Here is an 18,776-nt window from a genome sequence, read left to right on the forward strand (position 1 = left end):
AAAAGAACTGTCTGTAGAGCTCAGAAACGAGTTTGTGTCAAGCCACACATCTGGGGAAGATTTCAGAAAAAAATTCTGCTTCATTGAAGGCTCACAGAAGCATGTAGTCTCTGTTACCCTTAATGGAAAAAGTTTGAAACAACCAGGATTCTTCTTAGAGCTGGCCTCTTGGCCAAACTGAGCAATTGATGGAGAAGGGCTTTGGTTAGAGTGGTGACGAAGAACCTGATGGTCACTCTAGTTGATCTCCATGATCATATGTGGAGATAGGAGAAACGTAAAGAAGGACAAACATCACTGCAGCGCTCCACTGATCTGGGCTTTATGGTGGTGTGGCCAAACTCAATCCTCTCCTCAGTGAAGACAAAAGAAAACACTTGGAATTTACAAAAAAGCACCTAAAGGAGCCTCAGACTCTGAGAAACAAGATTCTCTGGTCTGAATAACCTCAATTCTAAGCATCATGTTTGAAGGGAACCAGCTCTGCTCATCACCTGCAGAGTACCGTCCCAAAAGTAAAGTGTGCTGGTAGCAGCCTCAAGCTGTGGGGCTGTTTTTCAGCGACAGGAATTGAGGGACTCATCAGAATAGAAGAAAAGTTAAATTCACCAAAATATATCTCAATAATTGGATGGAAAAAGTTAAGAGACATCAACTCAAAAGTATATCAGATCAGTATAATCTTACACAAATGATCCTTGGCCCAACTAGGGTTACTCAATCAATACAAACTCAGATAGATTTAATTTTTAGTAATAAACCTGAAAGAATTACAAAATGTTATAATTTGGCAACTGGTATGTCAGACCACAATTTGACCTTAATTGTAAGAAAATTGACAAAACAACAATTTTTATATAAACTAGAGGGCAAAAGCTTTTTTAATATTATACCAAAATCACTAGTCGGTCAACTTGGAGAAATTAAAGCACCTGGACTGGAATGATGTTTTACAGTCTGGGGATATAGAGGAAGCATTTAATACTATGATGGATAGATTAATAAAACTAAAAATGAATTTTGTAAAAATGTTTTTTACTCAAAATATGTTTGCCATGGTTAAATGAACATCTCTGGAAGCTAATGAAGCAGAGAGACTTGGCATTAAAAGCTGCTCTTAAATCTAAATTACCACATGATAAGAGAAAATTCCAGGATCTGCGAAATAAAGTAGTAAAAGAATTAAGGCAGGCCAAAGCTGATTATTTTATTAAATTAAATAATGATTCTAAAGGAAATAGTAAATTAATATGGAAAAATATTGATAAAATTACAAAGAAGGAGAATAAAGCAGTTCAAAATTGGGCTATAAAGGACCAATCAAAATTAATAGAAGATAAAGAACAAATAGCTAAAAATGAATTCTGCACAGTGTCTGGCCAGGAAATTTGGTGTTAGATCAGGAGTACTAGAACCTATAAACAATGAAACTCCTGTCTTCACAATTGAAAATGTTTCAGAATCTACTGTAATGAAATTACATTATTATATATTATATATTATACGCCTATATTATATATTATATATTGTGTATTTCTTTTTTTTTTTTGCTGCTTGTACATTGGTCATTGGCTATTTCCTGTTATTTTGTTTCATTACCTGTGTCCTGTCCTGTTACTGTCCTTCTGTTGCACTGTGGAGCTTCTGTCACTACAACAAATTCCTTGTATGTGTAAACATACTTGGCCAATAAAGCTCATTCTGATTCTGATTCTGATTCTGATTCTGAAAATATTTGATAATTTAAAAGGCTCTAGGTCTAAAGATGCTTATGATATTGACGCACAATTTTTTAAAACTTATAAATCATCTCTCTGCAAACCTCTAACACATCTGATAAATCTGTCAATAACAAACTCCTATTTTCCATCCTGCTGGAAGGCGGCAATAGTGATACCTATCTTTAAAGCAGGTGATAGGACTTTTCCATCCAATTATAGACCCATAAGTATCCTTCCAATAGCATCGAAAATTGCAGAAAGGGTAGTTAGGGATCAATTAGTTTCTCATTTAAATGAAAGCGAAGTAAATTTACATCCAATGCAATTTGGGTTTCGAAAGAACCATTCTACAGAAACGGCTAATTGTTTTTTGTCAAACAAATTAGAAGTCAACTTGACAAAGGTGGTGTTGTTGGTGCTGTGTTTTTAGATCTTGCAAAGGCATTTGACACCGTTAATCATAACTGTTTAATTTCCAAACTTCAGAATTTTAATTTATCTGCTACTGCCTTGACCTGGATGAGATCATATTTGACTAAGAGGAAACAATGTACAAGAGTGGTTGATAAGTGTTCTTCTTTTGCTAGCTGTCCTATAGGGATGGGCGATATATCGCATCTGGTAAACTAGACAAGCTACGCAATATCGCTTTCATTTTTGCAGATATATCGCCTTCGACAATGAACGCAAATTGCGTAGCTTGTCAGTGAACTACGGCTCCGTGTATTAAATGCCGCTCCATTTGAAAACAGGTGATGGAGATTTAGCGCTAATCAAGGAACCGGCTTTACTGACGAGATGCGCATGCATATCGCATGCGATATATCGCCCATCCCTACTGTCCTATAGGGGTTCCTCAAGGGTCTATTTTAGGACCCATTTTATTTAGTATTTATATTAATGATCTCCCTCAAGTATGTCCAGGTGTTAACGTTCTAATGTATGCAGATGATACTGTGCTTTTTGTTCATGCAAGAACTAAAGAACTTGGTTAAATAAGTCTTGCTTGTCCCTAAATGTAAGCAAGACAGTTTGCATGTATTTTACTGCACGAAAAAATAACTCTGTGAATCCTGATATCGTACTCAATGGTGAAGCAATCAAATGTGTGACACATGTCAAATATTTAGGAATAATAATTGACCAACACCTGTCTTTTAAAAAACAAGAAGGGTTATAAATAATGTTAAATTCAATTTAAATAATTTTTAAAACATCAAAAGTAAACAGCACATACTTAGATTTTTCCTCATTTGTCATATTGTATAACAACCTGGTCACAGGCAGGTGCGACCACACTTAAGCCTGTGTACTCTCTTTATAAACAAATTTTGAAAGTGCTAGACAAAAAACCAAGGGATTACCGTTATTGTACTATTTTGAAAAAGTTTCATTTTTAAAATCTGGATAATTTTGTATTTTACAGTGATGTATGCCTGATGTACAAAATTATCCATAATCTTGCTCCCCCTCCTCTTAGGGGATGCCTGGCCCATAACGGCAGTGCCGGTAGGACAAGAGCATCTGCTAGGGAAGATTTAGTACCGCAGTATAGAAAAACTGCCTTTGGTCAAACAGCGTTCTCGGTTAGAGTAGTGAGGTTATGGAATTCTTTACCTACAAACATTCGAAGCATTGACAGATACACAGTTTTTAAAACTAATCTTAAGCACTGGATACTATCAGAACAAATTTGCAACCACCAATGACTGTGTTGTAAGTCTTGTTTTTTTTTTTTTATATATATTGTTTTTTTACTTTTGTGGATATATGTATTGTGATGTTCTATGTGGTGCATATGTAATATTGTATGTTATTTAATTTGTTTACCTGCCCAGGGACAGCAGATGTAAATTAGCTATTCGCTAACTCTGGTGCAATTACTTTTAATTGTGCATTGTCCCTGTAAAAATAAACAATAAAGTAAAGTAAAATGTGAAAAAAAATGAAGGGGAATGAATATATTCGCAAGGCACTGTGTGTGTGTATGTATGTATGTATATATATATATACTGTATATATATATATATATATATATATATACACACACACACACATAGTTATTATATTAACATATTAAATAGTAACCTTTATTCTTGAACCAACCGGATAACTTTAAGAATTTGTTCTCCCAACATACTTTTCAGATGTTTATTCACTCTTTTAGTAGGTCATTTGACGGAGGTCAGTTTTGATATGTGGCATCTGTCCCTGATGCCGTCCCTACTGTCAGTTCTACTTGAGCGGCCCAGCAAGAAGTGTTCCTCAAAACTTAACGTAGCATACGAAAAACAACCAAGATGACCTTAATTGTTAATTTACTGTACCTTCTTCCTGATCGCCACTGATGCCCTGAAATACAAGAACCCCAATATAACTGGAGCACTTAGAAGTTTCAAGGCAAATTCTTTCATCCATATTGGATTGGAGCCAGACTCAGTTCACCAGGGCTGGGGAGGGAGCTGGCAGAGCTCCAAACCAAGGTGTCCATCAGACCCTGAGCTCAGTCTATAAAGCATCGCCTAGAGTGTATCGCGGACCGTCCGTGCCCTCCACTAGTGGCGCCCCATGTGGAGTCAGCCCTGCGCTGGAGGTTAGCGTCATACATCATCGATGGAAAAAGTTTCATGAAGGTGAAGAAAAAAAGCTGGCAAGGTGTCTGGCAGGCTGAACAATGATTTTAATTTCCCTGGCATCATAAATTACCGCCCTATGTCTGCTCTTATTACAGACATAAAGCTGAAAAGGGTAGAGCCAGATTAATAATGCAGCAGAGGATTACAGACCCTCAAATCCCACCTGCCACTCCATGCGGAGGACGGTCCAGCACTGTCCGGGTTGTTACCGCCTCGACTGGCAACTTAATCACGTGTCCGAATTCATTTGTCCGAGTTAATTTCACACGTCAACAGAACTCAACTCTTTGAGTGGCCTGTGATGATTTCTTGTGTCACTCGTGGCGGCCCGTTGTTAAAATCCCTTTTTTAGGGTTATATTGATGAAAGCACCCAACCCATATGCTATGTTGACTATCCAAGTTGTAAATAAAAATTCCCTTTTGAACGTGGGTTAATGTGTACGCCGATTCTTTCGGTGATTTAAAACAATGGCATACTATTTTATGCAATATTTGCCAAGACAAATAAGCTTCTTGCTTGTAATATCCGTCATGGTGTCATTCAGCATATGATCTGTTTAGCCTACACACAACCACATTTGCAGAGAAGTATATAAAATTCAAATGAGTTTGAACGCATGCATCGTTGGGTGCAAGGTTATCACGCTGATTGGTTCAGAGGCCACTGACTTGGTTTATGAAGGCGATTTATGAATGCTTATGATGATCTACAAAGCCATCGCTGGCCTTGGTTGCAAGTGAAACGGAATCATTAGCACTATTTCAGTGTTTTATGCTCCCTGACAGAAGAAACTTATGCACTTGTATGTAAAACTCCTTACATGGAGTACTGAGAACACTGCAGATAATTGCAAAGCATATTGTTAAAAATTTTTTTTGAATAAAATTAAATCCAGGACACACACAAAGTTTTTTGCTTGCCCAAGTAATTCCATCTTTTTTTTATACTGTTATGATATTTGTATCAAAATCTTTTGTATGCATAAAAATTTGTTTATATTTTGTAAAAAAAAATAAAAAATTATTGGGTTCATATTCCATTAGGATTAAATTAATTTAATGGAAATTAAAAACCTGAATTATTCGAAGTTAGGATTTTTGTGAAGACAAAAAATTATATTTTTATTATTATATATAATTTTTCTTTACAAAAATAATTCTCACTACATGAACTGTATACATTGTATAATTTATGTAAATAATTCGTTAGGTTTTTAATTTGCTGTTAGACATTTAAAAGGGTTTTTACAGTAGCAAACTGTACTGTTTTACAGTCAATTACTGTAAAAATCCAATTCATTAGTATACTACCGTAATCCATTCATTTTTATATAGATTTCATAATCTTTATATAGAATTAATTTTATTTTTACTCTACTTTTTATGCTACTACTAGCATTCAATTAAAACAGACACAATAATTACAAAATATCAAATTCTTTATTAAAGACATTGCATGTATAACACCTGATTCCATCTGAACACCTCTGGTGTGACTTTAAATGCAGACCTTGAGCCAAAAACTCATCACCAAACACCAATGACTTGTATAGACACTATAAGGACAAAAGTGTTGGGACACCCCCTTCTTTAGAACAGAAAAAGGCACTAAGGAAACTGAGGCAACAAAGATGGAAACATAATTCATGTATTTAAAAATTGTATTTCCATCTCTGTTGCAACAGTTTTGGACGTGTCTAAAATGACAGTACCCTTATGTACAAGTCATAGGTGTTTGGTGATGAGTTTTTGGCTCAAGGTCTGCATATGAAGTCACACCAGAGGTGTTCAGCTGGGATCAAGACTTGGCTTTGCAGACCAGTCAAGTTCTTCCACACTGACTGAATCAATCATGTCTTTTTGAACCGTGCCTTATACACAGAGGCACTGTCATGTTAGAATAGAAAAGGGTCCTGTCCAAACTGTTGCTATAAAATTAGAAGCACACAATTCACTAGAATAGCGTTATATGCTTAAACATTAAGATTTGTACTCATAGAAATTACTAAAGTAGTCAAACATGTTCATTAGAAGGGGGTGACCCAATACTTTTGGCAATATAGTGTACGATTTCATTTTCTCAATAGTCTACTGGCCAACATTAACTACTAACACCTGAAAAAAAATTAACATTGGTTAACCTAATGTTAATATATGATAAGCATTGCTTGTTAAATATAATTTTAATGTAAAGTTTGTTACCGCCATGTTGACGAGAAAATGTTACATGGTCAATCTGGTGTGTAAAAAAATCTGATACAAACACACAGACAAACGTACATATATTTTTACCTTGCTTGCTGGTCCTATTCTCTCGTAAGGTGCATCGACACACAAGCGCAGATGTTCTCCGGAGCTCTTCCACTCTCGCGGGTTCATCCCCATGACTCGACTCGACAAAAGACAATATAGAACCCATTATATATGCTATCTACAGTGGAAGCGGACAGTAAAGTGATGTCCCAGTATATTTCTGATGTACAGATGTACTTCAAGTGCTCGGGCTGTGTCTGACATGAAGGAAACTGATTTTTCCAGTCATTACAAGCGATGTAACACATCCAGTGTAGTCAGTCCCAAGCTGTTGTGGTGTTGTAGGCAAATCGTGTCAATTCAAATGTAAGAAATTAGAACAACCTCAATAGAATGGTGCCAAAGAGGCCATTAAAGCAAATACAGTAGTATACAGCAATTTTAAAAACTACAGTAAGTCTCTGTATGTGGGGTCTGACGTCACAGAAAATTTCCATGATGCAAACGGTATTACAGAAATCTACTGTAGGAATTTGCAGTATTATACTGGGTGATATACAGTGAATAGCTGTAGAAATTACAGAAATATCTAACAGTGTACAATTGAAACTGAAATCACATAATTAACAATATCAACTTTCAATACTCATTGGAGTTAAAGGATAAATATTTGTACATCATAGAATGAAAGATTGACCTGAAACACTTTTAGACATGACGTATTGTTAAGCCCTGCAGTCATTTACGTAAATAAGTTGGTTCGCTTGAAGCAGCTTCCTGTGAGCAAAAGCGACCTGCTACGGATGCCCTCAGGTGTGTTAGGTTTGTGAAATGTGTCCTTTATTGCTTTCTTTCACCCCATTGGCTGACGATTGATTGGAAGCCCTCCACTTCCTCTGCTAGTTCCTCCGAGTAAATAAATCTTAATTTACATAAACAGATCTGTCCTGCAGTCAATCTGGGCATTGGGGGGAGGATTATTCCGATGCCTGACTTTTCGTCAGGGGAGGGAGACGCTCTCTTGCCCCTTTATTGTGTTGTGAAAGTCCATTTCAAGGATGTCACCCCCAGCCCATTAGTTTGGATAATGAGCCCTATAAAGCACATTTATAACTCTTGACATAACAAGCCAACAGATTCTCCTCTGTTCCTCCTTTTTCTCTCTCGCTCGCTCTTTTCCTTCTCGGTTGCAGAGCTTAAAGGAAGAAAGGTCAAACCTGTGCCCTAAGCCAGTGGATCATGTCTGGTTTTGTTTTGGGATCCAAATTTTACATTTTGATATTAAGTGGCAAGCTGACATGCAAGCAAAAATTGCTTAAAATCTGATTTATTCCAACAATGCTAAATTATGACATTTTGATTTATTGGAAAAAAATGCCAAAGCACCACTTATTCCTATAGTTATGCATATGCAATGGCAGGCCACTTCTCTTTATAAAAAGAGTTTTTAGAAGTAACCACCTGACCCATGAAGGATGAGACAGCTAATATATGATGCTCTAGTCTTTTAATATTTTATCTTCAAATCATAATCTGACCATCTCTTGACACTTTTGTGATTAAAGCTGTTTTTTGGGCAAAGAAAGGCTTGCAGTTTTTCCTTGTCCTGATGCATCTTCTGTATTCATACGTCATAGAGTTAAAGCTGTGATTGATACACGTGGTCAGAAGATCAGCTGCAGTCATTTTGTGGTTGAAGATTCGTACATTAGAGATGAACAAAGACAGAGCACATCTTACAGGTAAGTCCACTAAAGTGAAATTAGTGTTCATTACTGTAATTACTGACAAACTGTCATTTCTACCATGAACAACAGATATTGATCGTCCCATCCAGGTGTTATAATGAAGAGCAGGGCTCTACAGTGTTGACATTTCACTTGCACTTTCCTATGTATTTAATAGTATCAAAATAAAAACTCACCATAAAAGCACCATAAAATCTAGGAATGCACGATATTTATCGGACCGATAAATTATCGACCGATATGAGAGAAAATTACGTCATTTTTATTGCTCCGAAAAAATACATTAAATCCGATAAAGTATGCTTGCTGGTAAATCAATCAATCAGTCTGATTTATCTGAGATTCATCTTCTTTCCGAGTGCAAGTGATTGCAGCTTTAAACTGCAGTGACTCTCAGCATGTGTTGTGCTCATTACGTCATCATTTGCGAACATGTCTTCGCCGGTCTGGAAGTTTTTCTCGGTGGCAGAGGAGGACAATGCCATTGCTATTTCCAATGCATGTTCAGCAAGGATTCCGAAAGGAGGAATAAAGACAGTGAAGAAATTTTCCCACTGGTTAATCGACGTGTGTCAACACCTTACCGGTATCACCTCGGTGGATGGGGGGGTGGACGTCGTTTGAGTCTTCTCTCTTTTCCTCGTTTTCCTTTGGTTTTAAATAGCTTGTAAGCTCTGTGCGCGTTTTTTAAATTAGTGGCAATTCGAAGCAGTTTGTTTTTAGTTCGCTTGAGTTTTCTCACTTTCCTTTGCTTAAATAGCTTTTAAAAGCACCGTGCGTATTTTATTTTCACTTTTAAATTAACGGCAATTGGGCATCAATTGCTTGAATTCAATTCAAGCAACAACAAAATACAACATAGAACATATAGCTAACTTTTATTAACAAAATGAATAAAAATGCACCATGCTATATACCTAATATAAAATAACAGATAACTTACAAATTTTAAATATGCATGGTAGGCCTATACAAAACTGAAAATCAGTAAAGACTGAGGAACAAATAATTATAAAACGTAGAGCGTTTATTAGTGAGATGGAAAGTTTTGAGGCACGGACTGCATACACGATGTAAAATAATGGGAAAAATATCACAGTTTAAATGAAATAAAAATCAGCAAATACTGTGGAACCAAATAGGCTAAATGAGAAATGAATGTTTAAAAAATAAATAAATAAATAGACCTTCCAATATCACCTTAGATGAATGGCAGGTCAACAGGCTTTTCAAAATCCAAAAATATTTTTAAAACAGGCACTTTTACATTTCGTTTTGAAACTCTTCTGCCATCATTTTGTCTTTTTCACCTCACTCTTGTCAGTCAGCTCGACTCACTCTCCTCAGGTGATAAATTAAATCTGATCTGTGATGCGCGACTGTCGTTCGTTCACAAAAATGAACTGAAATGCATGCCTCACAGACATGATAAATATATCTAAAGAAAGCTTTAAATTGCTACTTAATGAAAAAAAAAAAAAAAAACTAAACTATTTAAACTAAAGAAAACAAACTATTTAATACAATCATTATCCGTGAAGATTCACTTCTCTCTAAAGGCACGTCTAAGGAGGAGATGACGAATCCTTACTATTTCCCCCAGACACATTCATGGTAATTACTTTTGCTGGGGCTTTTGCTTTATTGCGTGTATTTCAACGTAGAACTCTTCAGCTGCGCTGACGGCTCGCTGCTGCTGCGGGACACTAAACACCGTCAAGTCGCTCTTGACAGTCGCGGCAACACGGACTCATGTTGTTTCCACCAGCGCGGCCATTTTTTTTCTTCAATAATTGATGGATGTCTAAAATATAAAGATAAGGAGAAGCCTAAAACAGGCCCGAGGCCCGGCCCGCGTCTGAACGATGACGTGAATATTGGCCCTAGGGACATAAAAAAGTAGGAGCCCGACTTTAAATTAAATTTAAAATAATAATAATAATAATTGGGGGCTAAAAGTGTGTTGTAATAACGTTGAATAGATACATTTCTTTATGCATGAAATGTTTGAATATAAATTTGTTGTTAATGAGTTGTTAATTGCAGATAAACCATAGTTCTGTCATAATTCTGTTAAACCATTTCTGTTACAAAGTATTGTGGTGCCTTACACAAAAAATAAAAAACATTTGAAGAGTCAGGACTGATGTTTGCTATAGTTAGGCCAGAGCTACTAAAATATCAGTTTAATCAGTGAATCTTAGATTTTGTATTCTCCTGGGTGCACAAACTGCAGATTATATGAAAATTATAATATAAAAATATGAACTTATGAGAAGGACTTAATTATCGGTTATCGGTATCGGTTAAAATTTTTCATATCGTGCATCCCTAATTAAATCCATATAAAAGTGGTCCATATATATATATATTCTTAGTTGTCATTGTGTGACAGAACCTAAGTCACACTTGCCTTTTCAATTCTCGTTTTTCTAAACCCGTCTGACTTTTTCCTCTGTGGAACATAAAAGCAGATGTATGGACACATTGTGCCAAGTTTGAATATACTAAAGCCAAGATTTGAAAGCTCAACATCCACTGGTCAGTCTATAATTTCATTGTATTGAAAGAGCAACAACAACATTTTTTGAAACATCTTTTGTTCTTTCCAATGAAAGAAAGTCATATGCGTTCAGAAATGACAATAAAGCTGAGTAAATGATGACAGAATTTTCATTTTTGGGTGAACTATTCATTGCAATTAAAGTATATTGAAAAGGCAAAATGTGATTTAGGGTCATTTTGAATTTTCTATTTTCTGATAATCTCCTTCATAATATATGTTCTTTTCTTTTTCCTTGTCTTTTTAAAGTTTATTTTATTCTAATTTTCTTTCTCCATCTTTACAGGCAGATATCTCGAGCAGTGCTCATCACAGACAGATCTGTACTACCTTCAGAATCTGATCAGCAGGTATAAAGCTTTCTTTCGTTCATTTCTTTCATTTGTCTGTGCATTCTTTCAGTTTGTACTTTCATTTGCTCTTTTATTTCATTTTGTATGTTCTTTTGTTTGCTAATTCTTATGGTGGTTCATACTTTTATTTGTTTTTCTACTTTTTCTGTTGTATGTCCTTTAATTTTTTTTCGTTTCTTTTGTTTATACTTTTGTTTGATAATTCTTTCGTGCTTTTATTGGTTCTGTTTGTTTTTCCTCTTTTCATGGTTCGTACAAGGTGCTTGAAATACTTGAATTAGAATTTTTGAAATTTAAGTTCTGGAAAACCCTTCAAAACAGACATATTTTTGAAAAGGTACTTGAAAAGTACTTAAATTTTTAAAAGGCAGTATATATGAAATTAGTGTTATTTTGTTTCGATAAAACAGTCTCTTGACTTTTAGACTTAGGTCTATTTGTACTCAGTTGTCAAAATAATCAGTAGATTACTTGATTACCAAAATAATTAGTTACAGCTCTAGATTAGTTACAAAATACTACTGCGTTGTTTTTCTTAGTGTGATTAAAAGACAAATAAAAATAAAACCAATTCTTAAAAATAGTATTAAAATATTGTCTCGTTCTAGTCAACCAAGTATCTGTATTTTGTCTCATCTCGTGAGCTAAGTGTATTGTCACGCCCCTATTGTCGATAATCGGTGATATAGCTCATAATTTTCCAAGTGTATGATATAGCTTTCATTCTTCAGGTCAATCATATATTCATAAAAAAAAAACAGTTTGAAAAAGGAAGCGATAACTTTGCCATAGTATCCTTTCAAATGTAAAAGTTGCCACAGTCATTGCATGCATTTGTGCTGCACTTTATTTGTACCAATTTGTTTTATTAGTTTGTTAGAATCTGAAAGATAATAATGATATTGTTTGATAAGGGAGAGCTCCGATTTTAGTCCTTGAAAACCAAAATAGTAATGCTTAAAGTCTTTGAAAGTCCTGGAATTTCATTTTGCAGTTTCTGTTCGAAGCCTGTCTTTTCTTTCATTAGTTATTATTTGTTCTTTTGCTTCTTTCTTTTCTCCTTTTTTTTTTTTTTTGCATATTCACATGCACGTTTAAAGGGCATTGACCCATCTCTGCTGTGTGTGTGTTTTGGAAGCACGTTTCTTGCCTGCCTTGCACTTTTGCTTTTCAACTTGTATTGCATTACATCTTTTTTATGCTGCATATCACATTTGGATGGATTCTTGGGTCACATCCAAGATCCAGCAGGCATAGATGCAACAAAACATCAGAGCCGATTTGTGGGATCGTTACAATAGTTTTGACGTCCCGTTCTGGAGCATAGCATTCTAAAGTGAATTATGAGAGGAAAAAATAACCAGTTCAATGAAAGGACAGTAATTCTGTTTGCTGTTACTGGTTTAGAATTGGATAAATAAATCTTTCGGATGCGAGAGTGGATGGTGACATGCAAGCATCCTCTTAGGCTAATTTGAGTGCTGTCCACCAGAGTCCAGGAAAAGAAGCGGAGTGGTCGGCTTACCTTCTGAATCTCAGCCCAATTTGCTCTCCATCAGGAATTCATGCTTGAATATTCAAAGCAGATCAGGAGAGGAAGGAAAAGTGGGTGTAATTTATGCTCATTAGCCTCGGCGAACAGAAATTAATATCAGTGTCTTGACACAGTGTGGAAATGGAATATTACATGACTGTGTGTGACAAAACGTAATTAAATATTCAGGCTGGTTTTAATTAGCCGTTCATCCTTTGGAATGACAGTCGCCAAACGAGCATTCGGTCAACGCTTTCTCTTCCTCTTTCACACTTTTTTTTGGTGGTATAGTTGTCGTAGTTGGACTTGATTTTAGTTTTAACAGTTTAACCCAAGGACTGTATGAAAACATAACCGGATTATATAGATCCTGTTACACAGTCTAGCTCTCGGTTTAGCTCTGCCTTGTTTGCATTTTCATCTAACTCAAACTTACAACACGGGCAAAATAAAATTAGTTTGTGATTTCGCTGGAGATTCTGCACTATGTTTGTAGTGCCAGGGAGAATTGACATGTCAGTCAAATGTTTTATGTAAACTATAAGATGTAAGTAGTTTCTTTCCTGTTTTAATGGCAGATCTCATTGGTGACGATTCCTCCTCTGGAACCTTCTGCACCAGCTGTGAGTATGGTGGAGCTCTGTTCCTCCTCCATGACCTGCATGCCTGGCACCTGTGAGTTACACATCCACCACAATACATACATGCCATGATCACACATCAGTTACCGTAATCATATGGTAAATGCATGGTGCTTTGTCAAGCATAACAATGATTTCCAAACAATTAGCAATTCCTCCTTTTGCCAGAACAACCTAGATAATGGATAGTGTTCCAATTTTTAAAGTTGAAGTCTACTGGGCCAAAATATGTACTTGTGTATTTCTGCTCACCAAAGCTGCATTGATCAAAAATATGGTAAAAACAAACAAATTGTGAGATATTATTACTATTTAAAATCTTTAACTGTAAAACCAGTTTTCTATTTGAATATATTTTAAAATGTAATTTATTCCAGTGGTCAAAGCTGAATTTTCAGCATCATTACTCCAGTCTTCAGTGTCACGTGATCCTTCAGAAATCATTCTAATATGCTGCTGATTTGCTCGATTTCTTATTATTATCAATGTTAAAAACTGTTTTTGTCATGACAGACTACCATTTAAAAGGTAAATAAGAAATCAGTACTTTTATTCAGCAGGGGTGCATTAAAATTATAATTTAAAACAAAAGATTTCTATTTCAATTAAATGCTGTTCTTTTTTGCTGTTCATCAAAGAATCCTGGAGAAATTTACTACGGTTTACACAAAATTATTAAGCAGCAAAAACTGTTAATTTCTGTTAATTTTTAAACGAGTTAATTTCAAGTTTCAGCAAGTCATCATATTAGAATGATTTCTGAAGGATCACGTGACACTGAAGACTGGAGTGAATAGTTATTTTAAACTGTGGTAATATTTCATAATATTACTGTTCTTACTGTATTTTGATCAAGTAAATGCAGCCTTGGTAAGCGTGAGCGGAACTGTTTTCAAAACATTTATACACCTTTGACCGGTAGTGCATATACATGCTTCTGTTGCGTATTAATTTACAAAATGCAGAGTTCAAACTATCAGTGATCTTCCAAAAATGATAACTGTGATACACATTGATAGTCTGAGAGCACAGCCAAATGTCAAAACTGTCCTTCAAAACACTCAGTTCACCGCCCACCTCAGCGATGACTCCATCATTAACTCCATTGTTATTTATGAAAGTTATTTAGTTTGTTACACTGGCCCTATTTTGCTATCAATCATCGTGAAGGGGTAGATCAGGTGGAGATGGTGGAGCGGTCTTGGCGCGGGCCCCAGTGACTGACTCCGTCCTCATGGGGGAATGAAAAGCTTAATCAGCGGAACTCCTCTTCCTCTCTCTGGGAATTGAGTTCAGGGGAAATGATAGGAAGCTTTGCTTTGCTATAGCCCGGTCCCACAGGGAGATGGATCGTAGTCGTTCCTCTTTAAGTAATGCTCTTCTACCTGAGAGCATCCCTCGCAATCAGCGGATGATGATGACCGTGACAGACATGCGTTCACAGGAGAAGATGGTCTTTATTTATCATTAACCACTTATGACAAGACTGTTTTAGTTACGCTGCTGGGGATGTTAGATGTGCTCTCGAGGGCTCCAAGCAACACCACGACTATTGATTATAGACTTTGAGGGTGAAGTGTGTGATTTTGGGCCACTGGCAGCAGCAAACAGAATTGCAAAAATTATATCTGTTATTGGTCGAATAAGTTCAACTATGCATCTTAATAAATCACTTTTCAAATTGACAGTAGATATTTATAACTGTATATACAATTTAGTCTTAATGAAGTTAAATATTAATATAAAAATTGAGCAAGTACAATAATCATGAATGTGTAATTGGTGTTTTGAGAAGTGTATTATTTCAAAAGGTATGATTGTTTAATGATGAAAAGCTCATTTTAAATGCTTTATAAAAGTGCAATGTTCCATTTTTATGTTACTTTTCTACACTTTTAAGCATTAATTTAAAAGCAATTTTAAATATCTGTATTTATTTATTTACATTTTTGATTTCTGAGTGAATACATTAATTTATTTATATTAATTAATTAATGAATTACTTGATTTAATGATCTCATTTAATTTTTAAGTGACTCCTTGTCTTTTATATTTAAAGTGTTTGGTCTTATTGAATCATCTATATTGACTTCACTTTAAAATATATCACGCTACAGAAAATGTTATGCCCGTAACTGGATATACTATGAAGCCACCTGTACTGCAAAAGTGTTCACTTTGAACTATCCAGGACTTTTCAGCCCTGGAGTGTCTCTGGCTGTGGCGAGAATCTTTTTCAAAACTCTGCAGTGTCCCGTGTGTCTTTAGAGCCTTTAGCGAAGCTGCACCTCCTGTCCCACTGGAGATGCCTGCATATGTGCACCTCTCCACGGTGTGACATGGAGCCTGTGTGCCACCCTGAGCTGCCTGCACTGGAATTGTTCTCTTTGATCCTCACAGTGTTGTACCACAGACCACAGGAAGAAACAATGGAGAAGTAATGATAAGCCTGGAAGTGGTGTGTGAACTCTTGGGATTACCCAGGACATTTCCACAGATCCCACTAGTAGAACTTCTCAGACCTTTATGAGGATTGAGATTTGTTGTTTTGAGTTTTGGTGCCCGTTTCTTCTTTGCCCCTCTGTATCACTTTAAAGGCTACTTTTTCATGGAAAGTCAGAGCCTTACTGTAGTTCTTGTCAGATTGTTGGCCAAGTTTGTCATACTTATTTAAACAAATTTTTGTCAGTAAAGTAAGCATGCTTTGAAACGTTGCCTAGTGCAGCTTATATGCAGCAGCTTGAGATTTGATCTTATGGAAGATAGAAAAAAAAAGGTAATTGTGACTTCTAACAATTCAGATTTTTTTCCTACCTCACAAATCTGGCTTTTTTAAATTGAGCGAGTAAAACAGAGTTGTGAGATTCAAACATTTTTAACCTTTTTTCTCAGACTTACAAGTAATTTTAGTATGTTTTGGGTACACAGGATCATATGTAGGATATCAGAGACCGAATCAGACAAATTTAAGATGCGATCAGAACATTGAAACCTGAGGAGCCGAAATTCCAGAGAAGCCCAACAGGACGTCATAAATCTGTCCAGATCCTAGCACCAACTAGTCTGAAGAAAGCCTAACCAGCAAGCCTCTTTCACAAAACAGCTTGCAGCATTGAGACAAAAGAACACTTTGATAATTCCAATTCAGGAAAAAGACTGTAATCAAGATTGAAGTTCAAAGAGATGGCCAGCACATATAAATCTGTGATAGAAATCACGAGCTACAGACTCTCTTGGGTGGGTCTTCCCCCACCCAAGACAAAGAACCAGACTGAAATTTCTTCCAAACCCCTTTTGACCTTTTTGTTCTCCATAGAACTACACAGAAACTATCTTTTCCATATGGACCAAAAATCATCTTAAAAGGACTTATGAATTATTTCTATGCAGAGCTCCATATTATGTTTGTAACCAACACATTAGACTATCATGTTTTAAGCATTCTTTTTAATAACTATTGAATTAAGGGTTATTCGTGTTTGGTATGTATGAGTTTGACAATTCTAGCTTGAAACGTTTCTTCCAATTGATTCTTTGTCAAATGTATCATATTCTGGTTATAGAAATCACATCCAAAAGTATACTTTGCAAGAGTGTGTAAAATTCAGACCATGTGACTGATAACATGCTGATTTATGATGGAAGGAACACCCCTAGCTAAGATAATAGCCTATCTAATTGGTCAAGACACCAGATGGGATGTTTTGTGCTTACAAGTTAGCTTACAAGTTAATGTCTTAATCTGCCGATCTTGTTACTGTGCTATTAAATAGTGTTTTCACTATATTTTGGATTTTAATATCCAGTGCAGAGTTGATGTTACGGCTCGTCCACTGAATCGCTGCTGACTCAGTGATCAGCTGTAAAACAGTGATTTGTCAGAACCCTCTCGGGCACAAGGAGCGCGGAGACAAGGAGATTCCAATTAGTAATCTTTATTGAGATCCACATACAGATGAGGAGCTTGGGGAGAGACGAACATTGATGACGTTCAGACTGGACACAGAGGCAGGGAAACACAGGGCTTATGAACACAGGGAAATCAACGAGGAAGAACAGAAACAGGTGCGGGGCAATTAAACGCAGGGCTGGGAACAAATTAACTCATGATGACAGGGAACGAGGACAGGAACAGGAAGGCCAAATATGGACACGAGAGGAGGGGGAAACAAGACACAGGACTGACATGATTCTGTTCAAATTCCCTATAAAATCATAAATGATTCCCTTTGAGCTTAATTAAACGGTTTCCCTTTAAATTACATATTTCATTTACGTTACATATGGAGGCTTGTTTCTGGAGTAATGAATAAAAAAGATAACACAATTCAGAGCTATTTTTGTCAGAATTGTGAGGGATAGACTCAGAATTACAATTTTGATTATATATTAATTTTTTTTTTAAAAAGGACACAACTTTTTCTCACAATTCAGACCTTTACTTCCACAGTTCTGAGACTATATCTCACATCAGAATTGTGAGATATAGACTCAGAACTATGAGAAAAAAGGTCTGAATTGTTAGATAAAAAGCCTTTTTAAATGAATTTGCCTTTTTTTTTTTTTTTTCAATGCAGGAATCCAAAAACACATGCAATTCATACATACAGTGACTTGAATACATCCCTTTTATGATGAACATGAATGAAGATTCAGTTTGATATGGTTTATATAAAGTGTCCTGCATTGTAATGAAGAAAAAAAAATTGTCATGTGGCTAACACGAAGGAAAACAACAAAAAAACTGAAAATTATATTATACAGAGAAACCCTGCAAACTCCCAGGTTGTAAAATGTCATGTGGCGTGACTCTCAAATTTAATGACATTTTTGAATTAATATTTCATGGTATATCTAAAAAAAAAAAAAGATTTATTGTGTATGTATATTTTTTTTTATATATTTTTGCATTTATTTAATTAATAATGGTTACAGTGTTATTGCTTTTTACGACATAGCATTCGTATACATTTTAGAGTATTTAAACTTTTCTCAGAAATGGTATAAAAGTGAACCATATGAAATAAAAAATATGTACACTTGGTTGCCCTAAATGATCTTTTGTGATCTTTTTTTTTTTTTTATCAGATTTGGTGCACTTGACCTGTTCATCATCTGGTACGGCCCAGGAAGATCTTGCTCCAGTTGTATCTCAGTTGTTTCACGTTTCCACCATTCCTGGAGAGGAACCTTCAGAAGGTAAGACCTGACCCAGCTCCTTCACTTCCAGTTAAAACTCCCCATCATTTAAACCCATTAACATTTTCAGTCCTTCTGTGCATCGACCTCCAATTGCACATCCAGAACCGCTATACATCCTGCTAA

The 18,776-nt window shown here is 35.8% G+C and overlaps 1 protein-coding gene across 1 annotated transcript in view; it reads left to right on the forward strand.

The window, feature by feature from the left end:
* LOC306862419 (rab proteins geranylgeranyltransferase component A 2-like) overlaps window positions 1–18,776 on the forward strand; it is a 58,823-nt gene that overhangs the window by 30,796 nt on the left and 9,251 nt on the right. The window contains exons 10-13 of the mRNA XM_079405217.1: window positions 8,250–8,354; window positions 11,210–11,273; window positions 13,389–13,485; window positions 18,540–18,650. Of these exons, the coding sequence (XP_079261343.1) occupies window positions 8,250–8,354; window positions 11,210–11,273; window positions 13,389–13,485; window positions 18,540–18,650 (377 nt within the window). The remainder of the gene's footprint in view (window positions 1–8,249; window positions 8,355–11,209; window positions 11,274–13,388; window positions 13,486–18,539; window positions 18,651–18,776) is intronic.

Source organism: Barbus barbus (genome assembly GCF_936440315.1).
Source record: "Barbus barbus genome assembly, chromosome: 43".
NCBI classification, from domain to species: domain Eukaryota; kingdom Metazoa; phylum Chordata; class Actinopteri; order Cypriniformes; family Cyprinidae; genus Barbus; species Barbus barbus.